General features: G+C 35.5%; 1 protein-coding gene across 1 annotated transcript; it reads right to left on the reverse strand.

The window, feature by feature from the left end:
• Positions 1-12,991: 12,991 nt before the first annotated feature.
• LOC131949193 (fibulin-1-like) lies at positions 12,992-13,783 on the reverse strand. The gene has a single exon (XM_059310981.1). It carries the CDS (start codon positions 13,781-13,783, stop codon positions 12,992-12,994), a length of 792 nt encoding a protein of 263 aa, XP_059166964.1.
• Between the last annotated feature and the right edge of the window lie 518 nt (positions 13,784-14,301).

Below are 14,301 nucleotides of genomic sequence, written 5' to 3' on the forward strand. Positions count from 1 at the left end.
TAGCACAAAGCATCTTTTAATGGTGTTGAGTTGACATCTATCGTCTGGATCTCCAGGCCTCCAAACAGTTTCTGAAATAGGCTCTGATCTCCAATAATACCCACTGGTATTTTTTATAATGTCCACCCACAATTCAAAATGAGATATTGTTCTTTTTAAATAACTTTGAACTTCAAAGTACTCATTGTTCGTATCAAAGATGGCGATTGTTTTATTGATGTTTCGACATGCAGTTACAGAATAGGAATAGTAGAATTTATATTTTGAAACACTGTACTCTGTATTGCCAACTTTTATAGATGTAATAATGCCTTGGACATTGGAGCTTTCCAACACTGAATAATAGATTCACATCGTTAAATAATTTAAAAGTATTAAATATTAAATTGCGTTTACAAGCAAAATGTTTCCTAAAAAATATATGTAAAATAAAAAGAATTCTATTTTTGTAGATATAATTAAATTTTATATTTATAATATCTATTATTTCATTGGGATTTGAAAAAGTTATTTGGGCAACAATTAAGATTAGGATATGTGTATGAGTTGTTAGCTAAGGCTAGTGTTATGACTAGGACTAGCGTCAAACCAGGATAGACAGTCGTTCACTGTGGTATCATTCAAACAATAGAATTGTGTGGGTTGAGATGATAGAATAATGGTTGCATGTCGTGGTTGGTATAAACAGTAAACCAAAATTTACTGCTAGTCACTTACAGCATAAAGAGATAGTTAATATTATCCAAGAAAACATTCTTGCACTTGGTTCTCAGCTTCTTGCGGTTATAGTAGTTTCTGTAGCTAAAAATATAAATGAAGATAATTAGCAAGCATTGCTGTAAAAATAATTTTTAGAAATTATCATTTTAAAAAAAAAAATTTAAAAATGCTTTTAGGTGTCATCCATATATGACGTCACTCTATTTTTTACTATTTTGTCCTCCCCACCCCCTTCCCTTCGCCACATGTTGTCACAAAAAGCCAGACCCCCCCCCCCTAAATGACGTCACGCCTCAGCATCAAAATTCCTGTTGTATTTTTCTTGAAACATCAATATTTTTTCCAAAATCTTGTCAGAACTATATCAAAATAGAGTAGTATTTTGATTAATTCCTATTACAATTTATTAAAAACCGTTTTCTAAAACGCGAAATAACGAATAAACACATTTGCTTTTTTATAATGCAAAAAAGTGACGTCACACTGAACCCCCCCCCCCCCTACCCTCATCACACACAATCACAAAATTAAGGACCCCCCCTCCCCCTACAAGTGTGACGTCATTTATGGACGACCCCTTAATTATATTCATACTTTTAATTTGCACGCAGGAAAGCTATTACAAGACAAGGCTAAGATACACGCTTTGTTTAAAAATTTTAATCAGGATCCTCTTACTTCCTGTTTTATATGTAAGTCTGACTACAGACCAGACTCAACATTTCTCTAATTATGTGTCTTTAAATCTATGCGAGCAGTCTTTTGCTTTGCTTAAAAATGAGTTTCTTGAATTTTTGAAAAATTAAAATTACTACACAAAACAGTGAAAAGGATTTGTATAGTAATTTATTTTTATTTTATAATAAATGAAAAAAATCAATTATTCAAACGGTTACCTTTATATGTATTATTCGACGATTTATTTAATGTAAAATGTTATTTTGATCCTGATACAGAATATTGAAAATGAATTGTTTTGCCTACGTCTTGTTTAAACCAGTCCATGGCTGTTGTACTATACATCCGAAAACTCTATGATTCGAAAAAAAAGGGGGGGGGGGGGGGCTGAGAGGACAAGAGCCCAAGGCCCCTGATTTTTAGCAGCCCCTAAAATTTTCTCTTTTAAACAATAATCTTACAAATTTGTATTTCTGTTAGTTAAACGATTGTTTTAATTTTTTAATGACAAGCTAATTTATTTAACTATCAAAGGCACACCATACGAGTTGTTTCCGTTGAAAAATAATGTCAACTCGCCTACTACCCTCCCCTCTGATGTTAACATAAGCTGTCATCGCTTTCTAGTCGGAAATAGGTTACCTAAAGAAATCCTACAGAAATATTGGAAAGGTTTTTTTATGATAATTTTTTTTGGTATTTTTTTTTTAACAGTAATAAGTCAATCAACCAGTTTCAGAAATAGGAAATATGGAAATTCTATCACAACAGGCTAGAAAAACGTAGGAGTTATATTTTTATGTTAATTATTTACTATCCGAATTTTAAAGTTTCAAAATGCTGAAATTAGTGTTTTTCAAATGCTCAGATGATACACTTGAAAATAATGCTCTATTGAAATGAAAGTATATATATATATATATATATATATATATATATATATATATATATATATATATATATATATATACAAAGAGAGAGAGAGATAAATAGAGAGAGAAAGAGAGAGAGAGACTAAAAATCAAGGATACACATTAATACCAAATAGAAAATTCGTTATCCAAGTATAAATTACCACTAGTGTATACAAAAAGAAGATGAGTCCTTGCCATAGTGTTTATCGACACGAATGACTTTAAGCTAAAGAGTTATAAGGTTTCAAATACTATACCGAAATAAAAACAGTCAAATGTGTTTTTTATAAAGCAAATACGTGTAGGCTAATATTATAAATATATGTTCACATTGCTTATTTGTATTTGTTTAAATTCTAAATTACTTACATTTCAACCGTATTAAGCTATTGAATTTCGAAACTATTAATAGAAATTTGAAAATTTAATTTATATGAAATTGTAAAAATCAATAATGCGCAAAGACACCTGGGCACCGAAATAGGCGTTGACCTGTACGACAGTCAATGTTCCGCTAAAGCACAAAAAAACACTTAGCGAGTTCGCAATGAGTAACACTACAATCAAATTGACCATATAAGGCTCTTATGGTCAAACATACATACCATAGTGACCAGGAGCTTCACATGACGTATAACAATATTTTCCAATCTCATATGTTTATATACAATAGCAAAATATGACAATGTAGCATATGTCTTTGAAAACGTGTTTGAAAAAAATCCTGAATATTCTTGTCTTAATCACAGACATCCAGTAAACTATTCTCTGAGAGCACCTCCAGTTGAACCAAGCTCCTCCTGTTTAATTTATACACCTCCTGATCACACCGCACTATGGAATTTAATCGCCAATTTTCGGGCACAAAATCTTCTATTAAGCTTATAATTACATGTAATATGTTTGATAGCCGAGTATCAGCAAAAAATACAGAAATTATTTAAATTAAGAGCAATCGCAAACAATGGAAAAATTCATTTATTTTTTTAACATAATTGTAATTGTTGTAATTAAAGATGAACAATTATAACATTTGAGACATGAGCTAATTATCATTTGGCGTTCAATGGCTGTAAGAGCAGGTAGTTTCAATGAATTAAAAATCAATAGATATTGATCTAAAATAAAACACAAAGCCCAATAGCTCGGTGGCTTGTTAAAATAGGGACCACCCGGGGTCGTGCAATATCCCACTGACAATTTATATTTTGGCCCTACATCTTTTCTAAACAATAAACTTAACCGTAATCATGAGGTAATATTAGAGTAAAGGGTTATATATAGTGCTAGCGTGAGGGTTTTGGATTAAGATAACGATGATGGAATAGGTATTGTTGAGTTAGAGTTCGCGTTTAGGTTAGGCCAACAGCTACGAACGGTTTAGGTATTAGATTTAAGTACAGAATACTGTTATTCGCTTTGGAACTGAATAGAATATTTAGGATAAGCACGAAATTTGCTTTTTTTTAAAGAAATCTACTATGTTGCTGATTGCAAAGTTTAACGCATTATAAAGCTTTTTTGTAGATTAAGCACTCTTTATATGCCTGTTATTTCTATTTGGTTTCAACTATTTTATCAATTTTCAATATCCGCTTGACAAGTATTTGACTTTGAGAATATGAAGAATTTTAATATATTTTTATTTATCATATTATTTAATAATGAGGGCGCGAACCAACCAGAATTCATTTATGTAAGTAAAAAAGATAGAAATAAGTAAAAAAAAATATTTAAAAATAATGGGTGTTTCCATTCAATTATCAAACAGATTGGGTATTTAATAAATTATTGAAGTGTTTTATTTAATCAAATTTTTAGAATATTTAGGTAGTTATTTTTCATAATAGTGTGCGAATATTAACTATGATAGGGGGAAGTTACCACTAAGACAACCGCACCCGCCCTGCAAATCTCCACATTACTCAACATCCTTATAACCCTCGCGTAGTGTGATATTGGGAAACTGGATTGTCCAGTCTTTTATTTCACCCATCCAACCATACGAAAGTAGTGTAACATTGATTTGGCCATATGTTATTATAATATGACTCCCAAGGCTAATGAACAATTGAATGATTGCACATTTGAAATTCAAATCACAAAGCCTGGGCCCTATGTTAAAAAGAGCCAGATGTTTGTGCTATTAAAGAGATCTTTAAAATAGCCAATGTTCACTTTATTTATTTTTCTTCTATAGATATCAACTACCAGAAGATTTGAAATATTACAAAATATGTTTCGCTTGTTTTGGAGAATATTAACCCTCTACATTTGTTGTAAGTTTTTTAAATTTGATTTAATGGAAACTAAAGGTTTTTCTTAATTCCTTATTAACATAAGTTTGCCATCATCATCAAAAGCTTTTTTTAAACACCTGTGTTATACTCTTCAAACTAACAACGTCCAACTTAAAATACAGACATGTAGAATTTTTAAAATTTATATTTTTCAACCACAGGTTCTACACATGTCCAGGGACAAGACTTCACATCATTCAGAATAGACAACAAAACGTACAAACTATCAAGCTTATCTTTTAGCTATCCTTCAAATGTGTGTTCCTCAGTAGGATCAAGTGTTGCTATCTTTGACACAAACAAAGAATATTTCAAAGTGCAGGAGTATTTATTGCACACGGTCTTGTCCTATAAAGTGCTGGTGCAGACGTTGATCAACTCAACAGGGCACTTTTGGAAACTTGAGCCCATCTCAAATTCAGTTTGGGTGAAGGGAAGTCTTAGCTACTTGTGTGAGTATATCGCGAAAAATAACTGCTTTGTTATACTAACAGAAAATGGGTTAATGAACATACCATTTATTTTTTCTAATTACAACGTGCTGTGTCGAGCTACTTGTAAAGATGGATTTATTAGTGTAGGGTCGGACTGTCTTGATGTAGACGAGTGTTTGAATTCTCCCTGTCAACAGGAATGCTACAATATAGATGGTTCCTATAAATGTGGATGCAATGATGGGTATCTACCTGGGACAGATATGACGATTTGCGAAGACATAGACGAGTGTCAAACTACAACACACAACTGCTCACAGTTATGTAATAACACTGTAGGTGGTTACACCTGTAGCTGCCATCAAGGTTATGAGTTACACAACGACAGCAGATTTCTCTGTGTGGATGTCGACGAATGTGGTTTAGGAACTCACACCTGTGAAATTACTTGTGTCAACACATTAGGTTCTTACACCTGTACCTGCCCATTAGGTTACCAACTTGACCAAGATGGTAGCTCCTGTGTCAAGACCAGCTCACAACTATCTTGTCCCTGCTCCTGTAGGACTCAGACCAGAATCAACATGTCCAGTACTCTAATGGCCGTTCAGAAAGAAATTGACCAGATCAAAAAAAACTTGACCGTTGAGACTCACGACCTGTCGTCCTACATACGGAGTAAGACTTCTGCTACAGACGACAGAATGACGTCACAGACAGTCGGTTTATTTGGCGCCACTTTGTTTGGGATCACGATGGGAGTTGTAGTAGTTCCTGACGTCATCACACTCATAAAGTTCCTGCTCTCAAAGCTGAGGCTTGTCTGCAGAAAAAACGTCGTTGAGTGTATATGACATTTTACTTTAGGGAAACTTTTGTTAGCTCATGACATGGGGATCATCGCCGATTAATTAAAATTCATTGTAATTGATTCGATTTATTTTGTTTTATTTTTAATTCTGATGCTCATCATGTATTTTCATCTTTGGCACGAACCAACAATGTTGCATTACTTAATATTTCAATGTTAATTTAAGTGACGTTTATGTCTCAGATACATGCTCTTATTATATTGATGCATACATTTCTTTAATTGGTTTCTAAATCTTGAACAGATAGTTTTTATTTCTTTTTTATTTTGGTAATATTTCCTGATATTGTTAAGAATAATCTAGAAATAGTTAGACCCCTTGGATAGTGAGTTGGGATTGGAATAGTTCTTGAAATACAAATTTTTATATTCTAATTTAAACATTTAACAACCATTAATTCTGTACAATTCCCTGCAACAATAAATAAAGAAGTGTTTTTTTAGACATTTTATTCCGGGGGGGGGGGGGGGGGTAACACTTGAAACTTACGTGGGCTGACTTAAACGTTCGGGGTGGGGGAAGCTTTACCCATACGAAGAAATAACTGAACGAAACTCTGCAACAAGGTGGCTCAAATTATGTGTTTGTATATATTTTTTTTATGTTTGTAGTATTTGTAGATTTGTATACAATTTAAATATTTTATTACTGATGCAGACAAGTAAAATCAGTGTTTTGTAGATTTTAGTAAATATTTTTGTATATATTTACCGCTCTTTTATATAGCTTTGAAAACTGTGGATTCGTTTTTAATAAAATCGCTATTTTCAAGAAAGCTGTACTAGTCTACTACTGTAATGAAGTACTTTTTGTTGTAATTGATATCTATCTATTTATTGTTTAGGGGTAGAGAGCGAGACTACTAACCCGAAAGTATCATGTTTGAATCAGTGTTCAAGTCAGTTGAACGTCCCTGTGTTATGATGGGGAAAACAATGGCAGGTAGGCATAATGCTGACCACACTATCCCTTCATATATGAAGGTTTCTGAAACAGATGAACTCTACTTCATCTGCCTCTTGTGTCTTGGACACGAACAGAAAAAGATGATAATTATTTGTTTATCTTACACATGTTACACAATTCCTTATCTTAACGTGGTACTCTAACCTAAAAAGGTCACTGTAGTTTGTCGCAAAGAAAAAGTGAGATGGACATAAAAATGGCAATGTGATAAAAATGTCCTACCTAACATCACTCATACATCAATACCTAAGTGGCCATCGATGTTTCAACCAATGAACCCGTACTTAAACATAATTTGATTTTAATGTCGAGAAAATCGATTCCTATGCTAATTGAATTGTTAAAAGAACCCCCTCCCTACAACATTTATTTAAAGCCCCTGATGTTCCAGGATCGGCTACAAAGCTTAATGGACCATATCACTGTGTTATGGGAATATATTTCTCTGGGTCTGACGGAACATTATGCTGTGCCACTGCTCTGGAAGCTACACAAGGTTGAGGATCTTTGGCAGTTAGAATAAGAATAAAAAGGTATGGTATGGTCACTGAAAGCTAATAATTGATAAGCGACAGTGATTCTATACGTTTAAAGACGCATAAATGGGTTGTAATGTAGCTTACAGCCCTCTGCAGACTCTCCTGGTGACTTTGTTCTGGTTTAACCGGTGAGTATTCATATATACATATATGTATATATATATATATATATATATATATATATATATATATATATATATATATATATATATATATATATATAAGAAATGTATGTCTGTGTGTCTGTGTGTCTGTCCTTTATGCATTACTACACCTCTCATCACATCGCCGTGAAACTTTGGGAAGTTGTTGAGAATATTCCTGGGGAGGTTTCTGCGGAAAAAAAAAATTCAAATTCGCAGGGGTGGCGCCCCGGCAGGGTGCGATTTTTCTCTATATACGGTATATAAAAATAATAAAAGTGAATTGCCGTGACACAGTTCACGCGATCACCATGAAACTTTGGGAGGATGTTGAAAATATCATGGGGAGTTTTCTGCGCTAAAATCATTTTCAAATTTGCAGGAGTGGCGCCCCGGCAGGGCGCGATTTGTATTTTGTCTATGTTCAGTATTAAAATAAGTCGATTTTGTTTTGACACCGTTTATCCGATAGGCATGAAACTTTGGGGAGTTCATCATAACACTCTAAGGAAGAGTTCTGTAAAAAAAAATATTTTTAATTTCGCAAGGGCGGCGCCACGGAGTGGTGGGATTTTTTCCTAAATACGGTATATAAAAATAATAAAAGTAAATTTCGGTGACACCGTTAACACGATCGCCATGAAACTTTGGGAACATGTTGAGAATATTCCTGGCGAGGTTTCTGCGGTGCTAAAAACATTTTCAAATTCGCAGGGGTGGCGCCCTGGCAGGGCGCGATTTGTATTTTCTCTATATTCAGTATATAAAAATAAAAGTCGATTTTGATTTGACACCGTTTATCCGATAGGCATGAAACTTTGGGGAGTTCATTATAACACTCTAAGGAAGGGTTCTATAAAAAAATATTTTTATTTCGCAAGGGCGGCACCACGGAATGGTGGGATTTTTCTCTATATACGGTATATAAAAATAATAAAAGTGAATTGCGGTGACACGATCGCCATGAAACTTTGGGAAGATGTTGAGAATATTCCTGGGGAGGTTTCTGCGCTGAAAACATTTTCAAATTTGCAGGGGTTGCACCATGGTAGGGCGCGATTTGTTTTCTCTCTATATATATGGTATATGAAAATAAAAGTTGATTGCGGTCACACAACGTTCATCCATCCAACAGCCATCAAAGCTCAGGGACTTGATTAGAACACTCAAGGGAAGGGTTCTGTAAAAAATAATTTTTAATTTCGCAAGGGCGGCTGCACGGGTCGACGCAATTTATCCCGGTGCCATAAAACTTTAGGGAGTTGATGAATACTCCCGATAAGGTTTCTGAGGTGGGAGGGGGGAATAGGGATGGGTGGGTGGAGTGGGCGGGGAAATTTATTTTTGCATGGGCGGCCCCCCAGCAGGATGCGATTTGGCGCCCTGGTTTTTCCCGTGAGCGCTATGGTGAATATGTTCTGTCTAAACAGTGTGATAGACAATGAATAGTATTCGGCGTTACAAATGCTTACTAAATTGAATCAGGCGTGTCCTCTGGCGCCCTGGTAGGATGCGATTAGGCTGCAAATAAAAATGTCTGTTTCGGCCCCCAAAGGCTCACATTTGCCGCTGAGGGCCATGTAATACGTTTTATTTTAATAATCAGAAAAATTAACCAACGTTAGATTATTTACTGGGATGTTTCTTTTTGTCCGTAAAAAAAATCCAAATAGTTTCGTCACTTTGCGAATGATGCAATTAGCATCTATTTTTAGATAATCCAATCAGAATTTGAGATCGAGCATCTAAGAATCGACCATTAGTAACGCTAACATATTGCATCAGTCACACTGATGTTTAAAACGCGTCAAAGAATTTTTTTACGTGTTAAATAACAAATCCTGTTCATTTGTGTCACTTTAGTGAATGACGCAATCTGCATCATTGTTAACAGGATGCTATTTTAAGGAGCCAGGGGTCGTACGCCGCGCCTATGCGGTAGTGTAATCGGGGGGGGGGGCTCCTGAGAGCGGGCCTCTACGTCTCTGACACATGGGCGGTCACCGAAGTGTGTTCTACCATATTATTTCGGTGAGTGATTAATGTACACTCAAGGTTTTCATGCGGTAGTGTAGGTAAACCCGTGTCCTGATATTTATGATCCAAGCGCAGGCATTGTTTACATTTAAATAACTCATTTTTAGAAAAGAAGGTCACGCGTCTAAGAACATATGATTGGTAACGCGTTGGTTAATCCTTCTAATATATTTAGTCAAACTTTCTTCTATCCCCGCGGCAACGCGCGGGAGTCGGGTACGCTAGTATATATATATATATATATATATATATATATATATATATATATATATATATATATATATATATATATATATATATATATATATATATATAAACATTTTAAAATATCGAACTTTACAATTCAGCATATTGGGAGCCATGTTTTAATTACTTACAAGTAGTTGTGTCGTGTATGAATGAAAAAAGTATCATTATAGGGTGTTTTACCTTAAGTATGGGTAACACATAAAGGACACTCAACTTTAACACTTGTGTAGCCTCAACCCCTATTTTCACTTTTCTATACAAAATACAAGTCACCCTCTTGAAGTGAGATCAGATATTTCCATCCAACATTTAATTTCGCTCCCCACAACTTCAAATACTTTGTATCGTGATTTTTACTTTTTAAAGTTGTAAAGCAAAAAAAAAACCCTCGTCATTCTTAAACAGTTATATAGATTTTATTTAACATTTCTCTGATACTCAATTTAGTGGACAAATCCCTCTCTGAAGGTAAAATGCGACCATAGAGTTCAAACCTGGGTATCAATGTTGAGGTTTCAAGATTTTTTAAAAATTATCGATGTGAAGATTATGTAAATAAAAGACTGTTATAATGTGTGCGTTGAAAAAATTAAGATTTAATTACCTGCTCACAGAAGTAACCCCTTGGTTAATTATCTTCTGTATAATACCTCCCCCAACGGCGTCAGAAACCTGGAGTAGTTGAATGTCCCCTGATTTTACACAACTTGGTCCTGAACCAAATTTTTAACCTAACCATAACCGTAAGGTAATGACACGATTAATGTTATTGCTACACGACAGTTGTGGATATCGATGGGGCTATCGAGAGGGATAAAGATAGAATTATAGAACGAGAAAGAGAGAGAACAATTGTCTGTTAAGATAAAATTATACATTGTGCAGTAAATGAATCGATACATTTTATATCAGAGATACTTGATTTTTTTTAAAAAGTATACAAAAGATACATAAACATTTTCATCAATACATTTGCGACACAACATCCTAAAATATACGCGACATATAGGCCTATATATCAATTATTAAATTTGACTTTTTTTCTTACCCTTCATTCTTAATTGCTATAAATGGATACGCTTCTACACAGGCAATTATTCAGCGTAAACATGCATGTTATGTAACTATATGGTACATTGACTCTGACCAGCCTGCTTTTTCTTTCTGGATTTGCTTCAAAAAAACAGGCAGCAAACTCTGTTTGATCTTGGAGTTAGAGGGACTTTTATCACCAGCTAACAAGCCTCATCTTTCAGGGGGTCCGAACTCGAGCATTTGGAGTTAAAATCAATACGCTTTTCCAGCCCAACCACGAAGTTTTCTTCCAGCCTAGGACTCAATGGTAGGACTCAGGACACGATGGTAGTTCTAAGGACCCGATGGTAGGCCTCAGGACACTTTGGTAGGCCTCAGTACCCGATGGTAGGACGCAGGAAACGATGGTAGGCCTTAGTACCCAATGACAGGCATCAGTACTCGATGGTAGGACTCAGTACCAAATGGTAGGCCTCAGGAAACGATGGTTCAACCACGTTTGGGGATGACAGTCGAATGTCGGTTCAGTTTGCTATTCTACTAAATAGTGGAAGCTAAAAACGTCTATATTTTGATAACCGTAAAGAAATAGCTGTAACATGTTAATGGATTACAACGTGAAATAGATGGCAAGAAAAAAAGAAAACTGCTGACACTACTTTTATTCAAGTAAACGCATGATGAAACATTACACAATCTTTCTACGTTATTAAAGTGTTATGAATATATTGTCCAATTGAAAAATGTACGTTATTTTGTAAAGAATTCAAAGTCGACGGGTAAACAAGTAAAAAACAACGTTCATTCAGTTGCAGGTAAAGACAGTCAAAAACCCGCGTGACAGCTAATAACAACTTCATGACCTCAAAGAACATCGACGACGTTTCTTCTACAGACAAGCCGTAACTTTTAGAGCTGGAACATTATGAGTGTGATGATGTTATGAACTACTATAGGAAAAACTATAATTATTAGTGCACAAAACAAATACTCTAACAATAGCTAGTTATTAGAAACTACAAAATGATTCTTCACGGATTTGTTTTTGTTTCATTATTGAGGTTGAAAAATAATGCAACAAAATAAATCACAGTGATTGTTGGTGCTAAAGTTTTAAAACTGTAAAGAGTTATAAAAGTGATCTAAGAACTATCCGTGAAATTAATTAAATATTTTATAAGCAACATGCAGAAAACCATAAAGTAAAGACACGATTGTTTCCCCGTCCTTCTCACTGAACATTGACGACGTTATTTCTAAAGACAAGCCTCAGCTTTGAGAGCAGGAACTTTATGAGTGTGATGACGTCAGGAACTACTACAACTGCCATGGCAATCCCGAACAAAATGGCGCCAAATAAACCGACTGTCTCTGACGTCATTCTGTCGTCTGTAGCGGAAGTCTTGCTCCGTATATAGGACGACAGGTCGTGAGTCTCAACGGTCAAGTTCTTTTTGATCTGGTCAAGTTCTTTCTGAACGGCCATTAGAGTACTGGACATGTTGATTCTGGTCTGAGTCCTACAGGAGCAGGGACAAGATGGTTGTGATCTGGTCTTGACACAGGAGCTACCATCTTGATCAAGTTGGTAACCTAATGGGCAGGTACAGGTGTAAGAACCTAATGTGTTGACACAGGCATTTTCACAGGTGTGTAAGTTTTCTTTACACTCGTCGATATCCAAGCAAGTGACGTTGTCGTTGTTATTTAAACGGTAACCATGGAAACAACTACAGACGTACGAGCCAATAGAATTAGTACAATTTTGTGTACAATTGTGTCGACCTTGTTGACACTCATCCATATCCACACAGGTGAAAGGATCGTGTGTGTCAATGTTATAGCCGTTCTTACATGTACACACGTAGCTACCGGCCGTGTTGTTACAACCATCAGAACAGTTGTCAGTTCCTAAACCACATTCGTCGACATCCACACAGAGAAATCTGTTGTCGTTGTGTAACTTATAACCTTGATGGCAGCTACAGGTGTAACCACCTACAGTGTTGTTACATAACTGGGAGCAGTTGTGTGCTGTAGTTTGACACTCGTCTACGTCACCACAAGTTTTGTTGTCAGACTTTAGAGTGTATCTATGGTAACATCAACAGCTGTAGGAGCCGTTGAAATTTGTACACACCTGTTGACAGGGAGAGCTCAGACACTCATCTACATCAACACAGTCTCCAATCTTTGTGTCCATCACATAACCAACATGACAGCTACAATAATAGCCGCCTTCCGTGTTTATGCACATTTGTGAGCAGTTTTCCAAGTGTGAAGCACATTCGTTGACATCCACGCAGGTAAATCGGTTGTCCTGTAAACTATATCCTCTATCGCAGTCGCAGTTGTAGCTGCCTACGGTGTTGTTACATAACTGGGAGCAGTTGTGTGTTGTAGTTTGACACTCGTCTACATCAACACAGTCTCCAATCTTTGTGTCCATCACATAACCAACATGACAGCTACATTTGTAGCTGCCTTCCGTGTTTACGCAAATTTGTGAGCATTTTTTCAAGTGTGAAGCACATTCGTCGACATCCACGCACAAAAATCTGTCGTCTTGTAACTTGTATCCTTCGTGACAGTTGCAGTTGTAGCTGCCTACTGAGTTATTACATAACTGAGAACACTGGTTTGATGTATTTTGACACTCGTCGACGTCTTCACATGTCGTCATATCCGCCCCAAGCACGTAACCGTCGTTACACCCACACCTGTAGCTACCAACTACATTGTTACACTTGTGCTTGCAAGGAGAACTCAGACACTCGTCTACATCAACACATATATCTTCATCAGAGCCAGGCTTAAAACCTTCTTTACACCGATCCATACAAAGAACAGTGCATTTATATTCTGTCCATAAGTCTCTCAAGCCAACTTCTGTCATTAGCACAAAGCATCTACTAATGGTGTTGAGTTGACATCTATCGTCTGGATCTCCAGGCCTCCAAACAGTTTCTGAAATAGGCTCTGATCTCCAATAATACCCACTGGTATTTTTTATAATGTCCACCCACAATTCAAAATGGTATATTGTTTTTTTTAAATGATCTTGAACTTCAAAGTACTCATCGTTCGTATCAAAGATGGCGATTGTTTTATTGAATCTTCGACATAGAGATAGAGATTCGGAATACCAGTATTTTAAGTCGGAAAGACTGTACTCTGTGTTGCCAACTTTTATAGATGTAAAGCATTGGACATTGGAGCTTTCCAACACTGAATAAAAGATTCACATCGTTAGATAATTTAAAAGTATTAAATATTAAATTGCGTTTACAAGCAAAATGTTTCGTCAAAAAATATATAATGTAAAGTTAATGGAATTCTATTTTTGTAATTATAATTGAATTTTATAGTTATAACATCTATTATTTTATTGGGGTTTGAAATAGCTATTTGGGC

This window comes from Physella acuta, unplaced genomic scaffold (assembly GCF_028476545.2).
Source record: "Physella acuta isolate Inbredline_101_S28 unplaced genomic scaffold, ASM2847654v3 ptg000677l, whole genome shotgun sequence".
Taxonomy (NCBI): domain Eukaryota; kingdom Metazoa; phylum Mollusca; class Gastropoda; family Physidae; genus Physella; species Physella acuta.

Bases quoted from the DNA above. Each gene is read 5' to 3' on its own strand.
- LOC131949193 (XM_059310981.1), bottom strand. From the start codon at position 13,783: ATGACAGAAGTTGGCTTGAGAGACTTATGGACAGAATATAAATGCACT.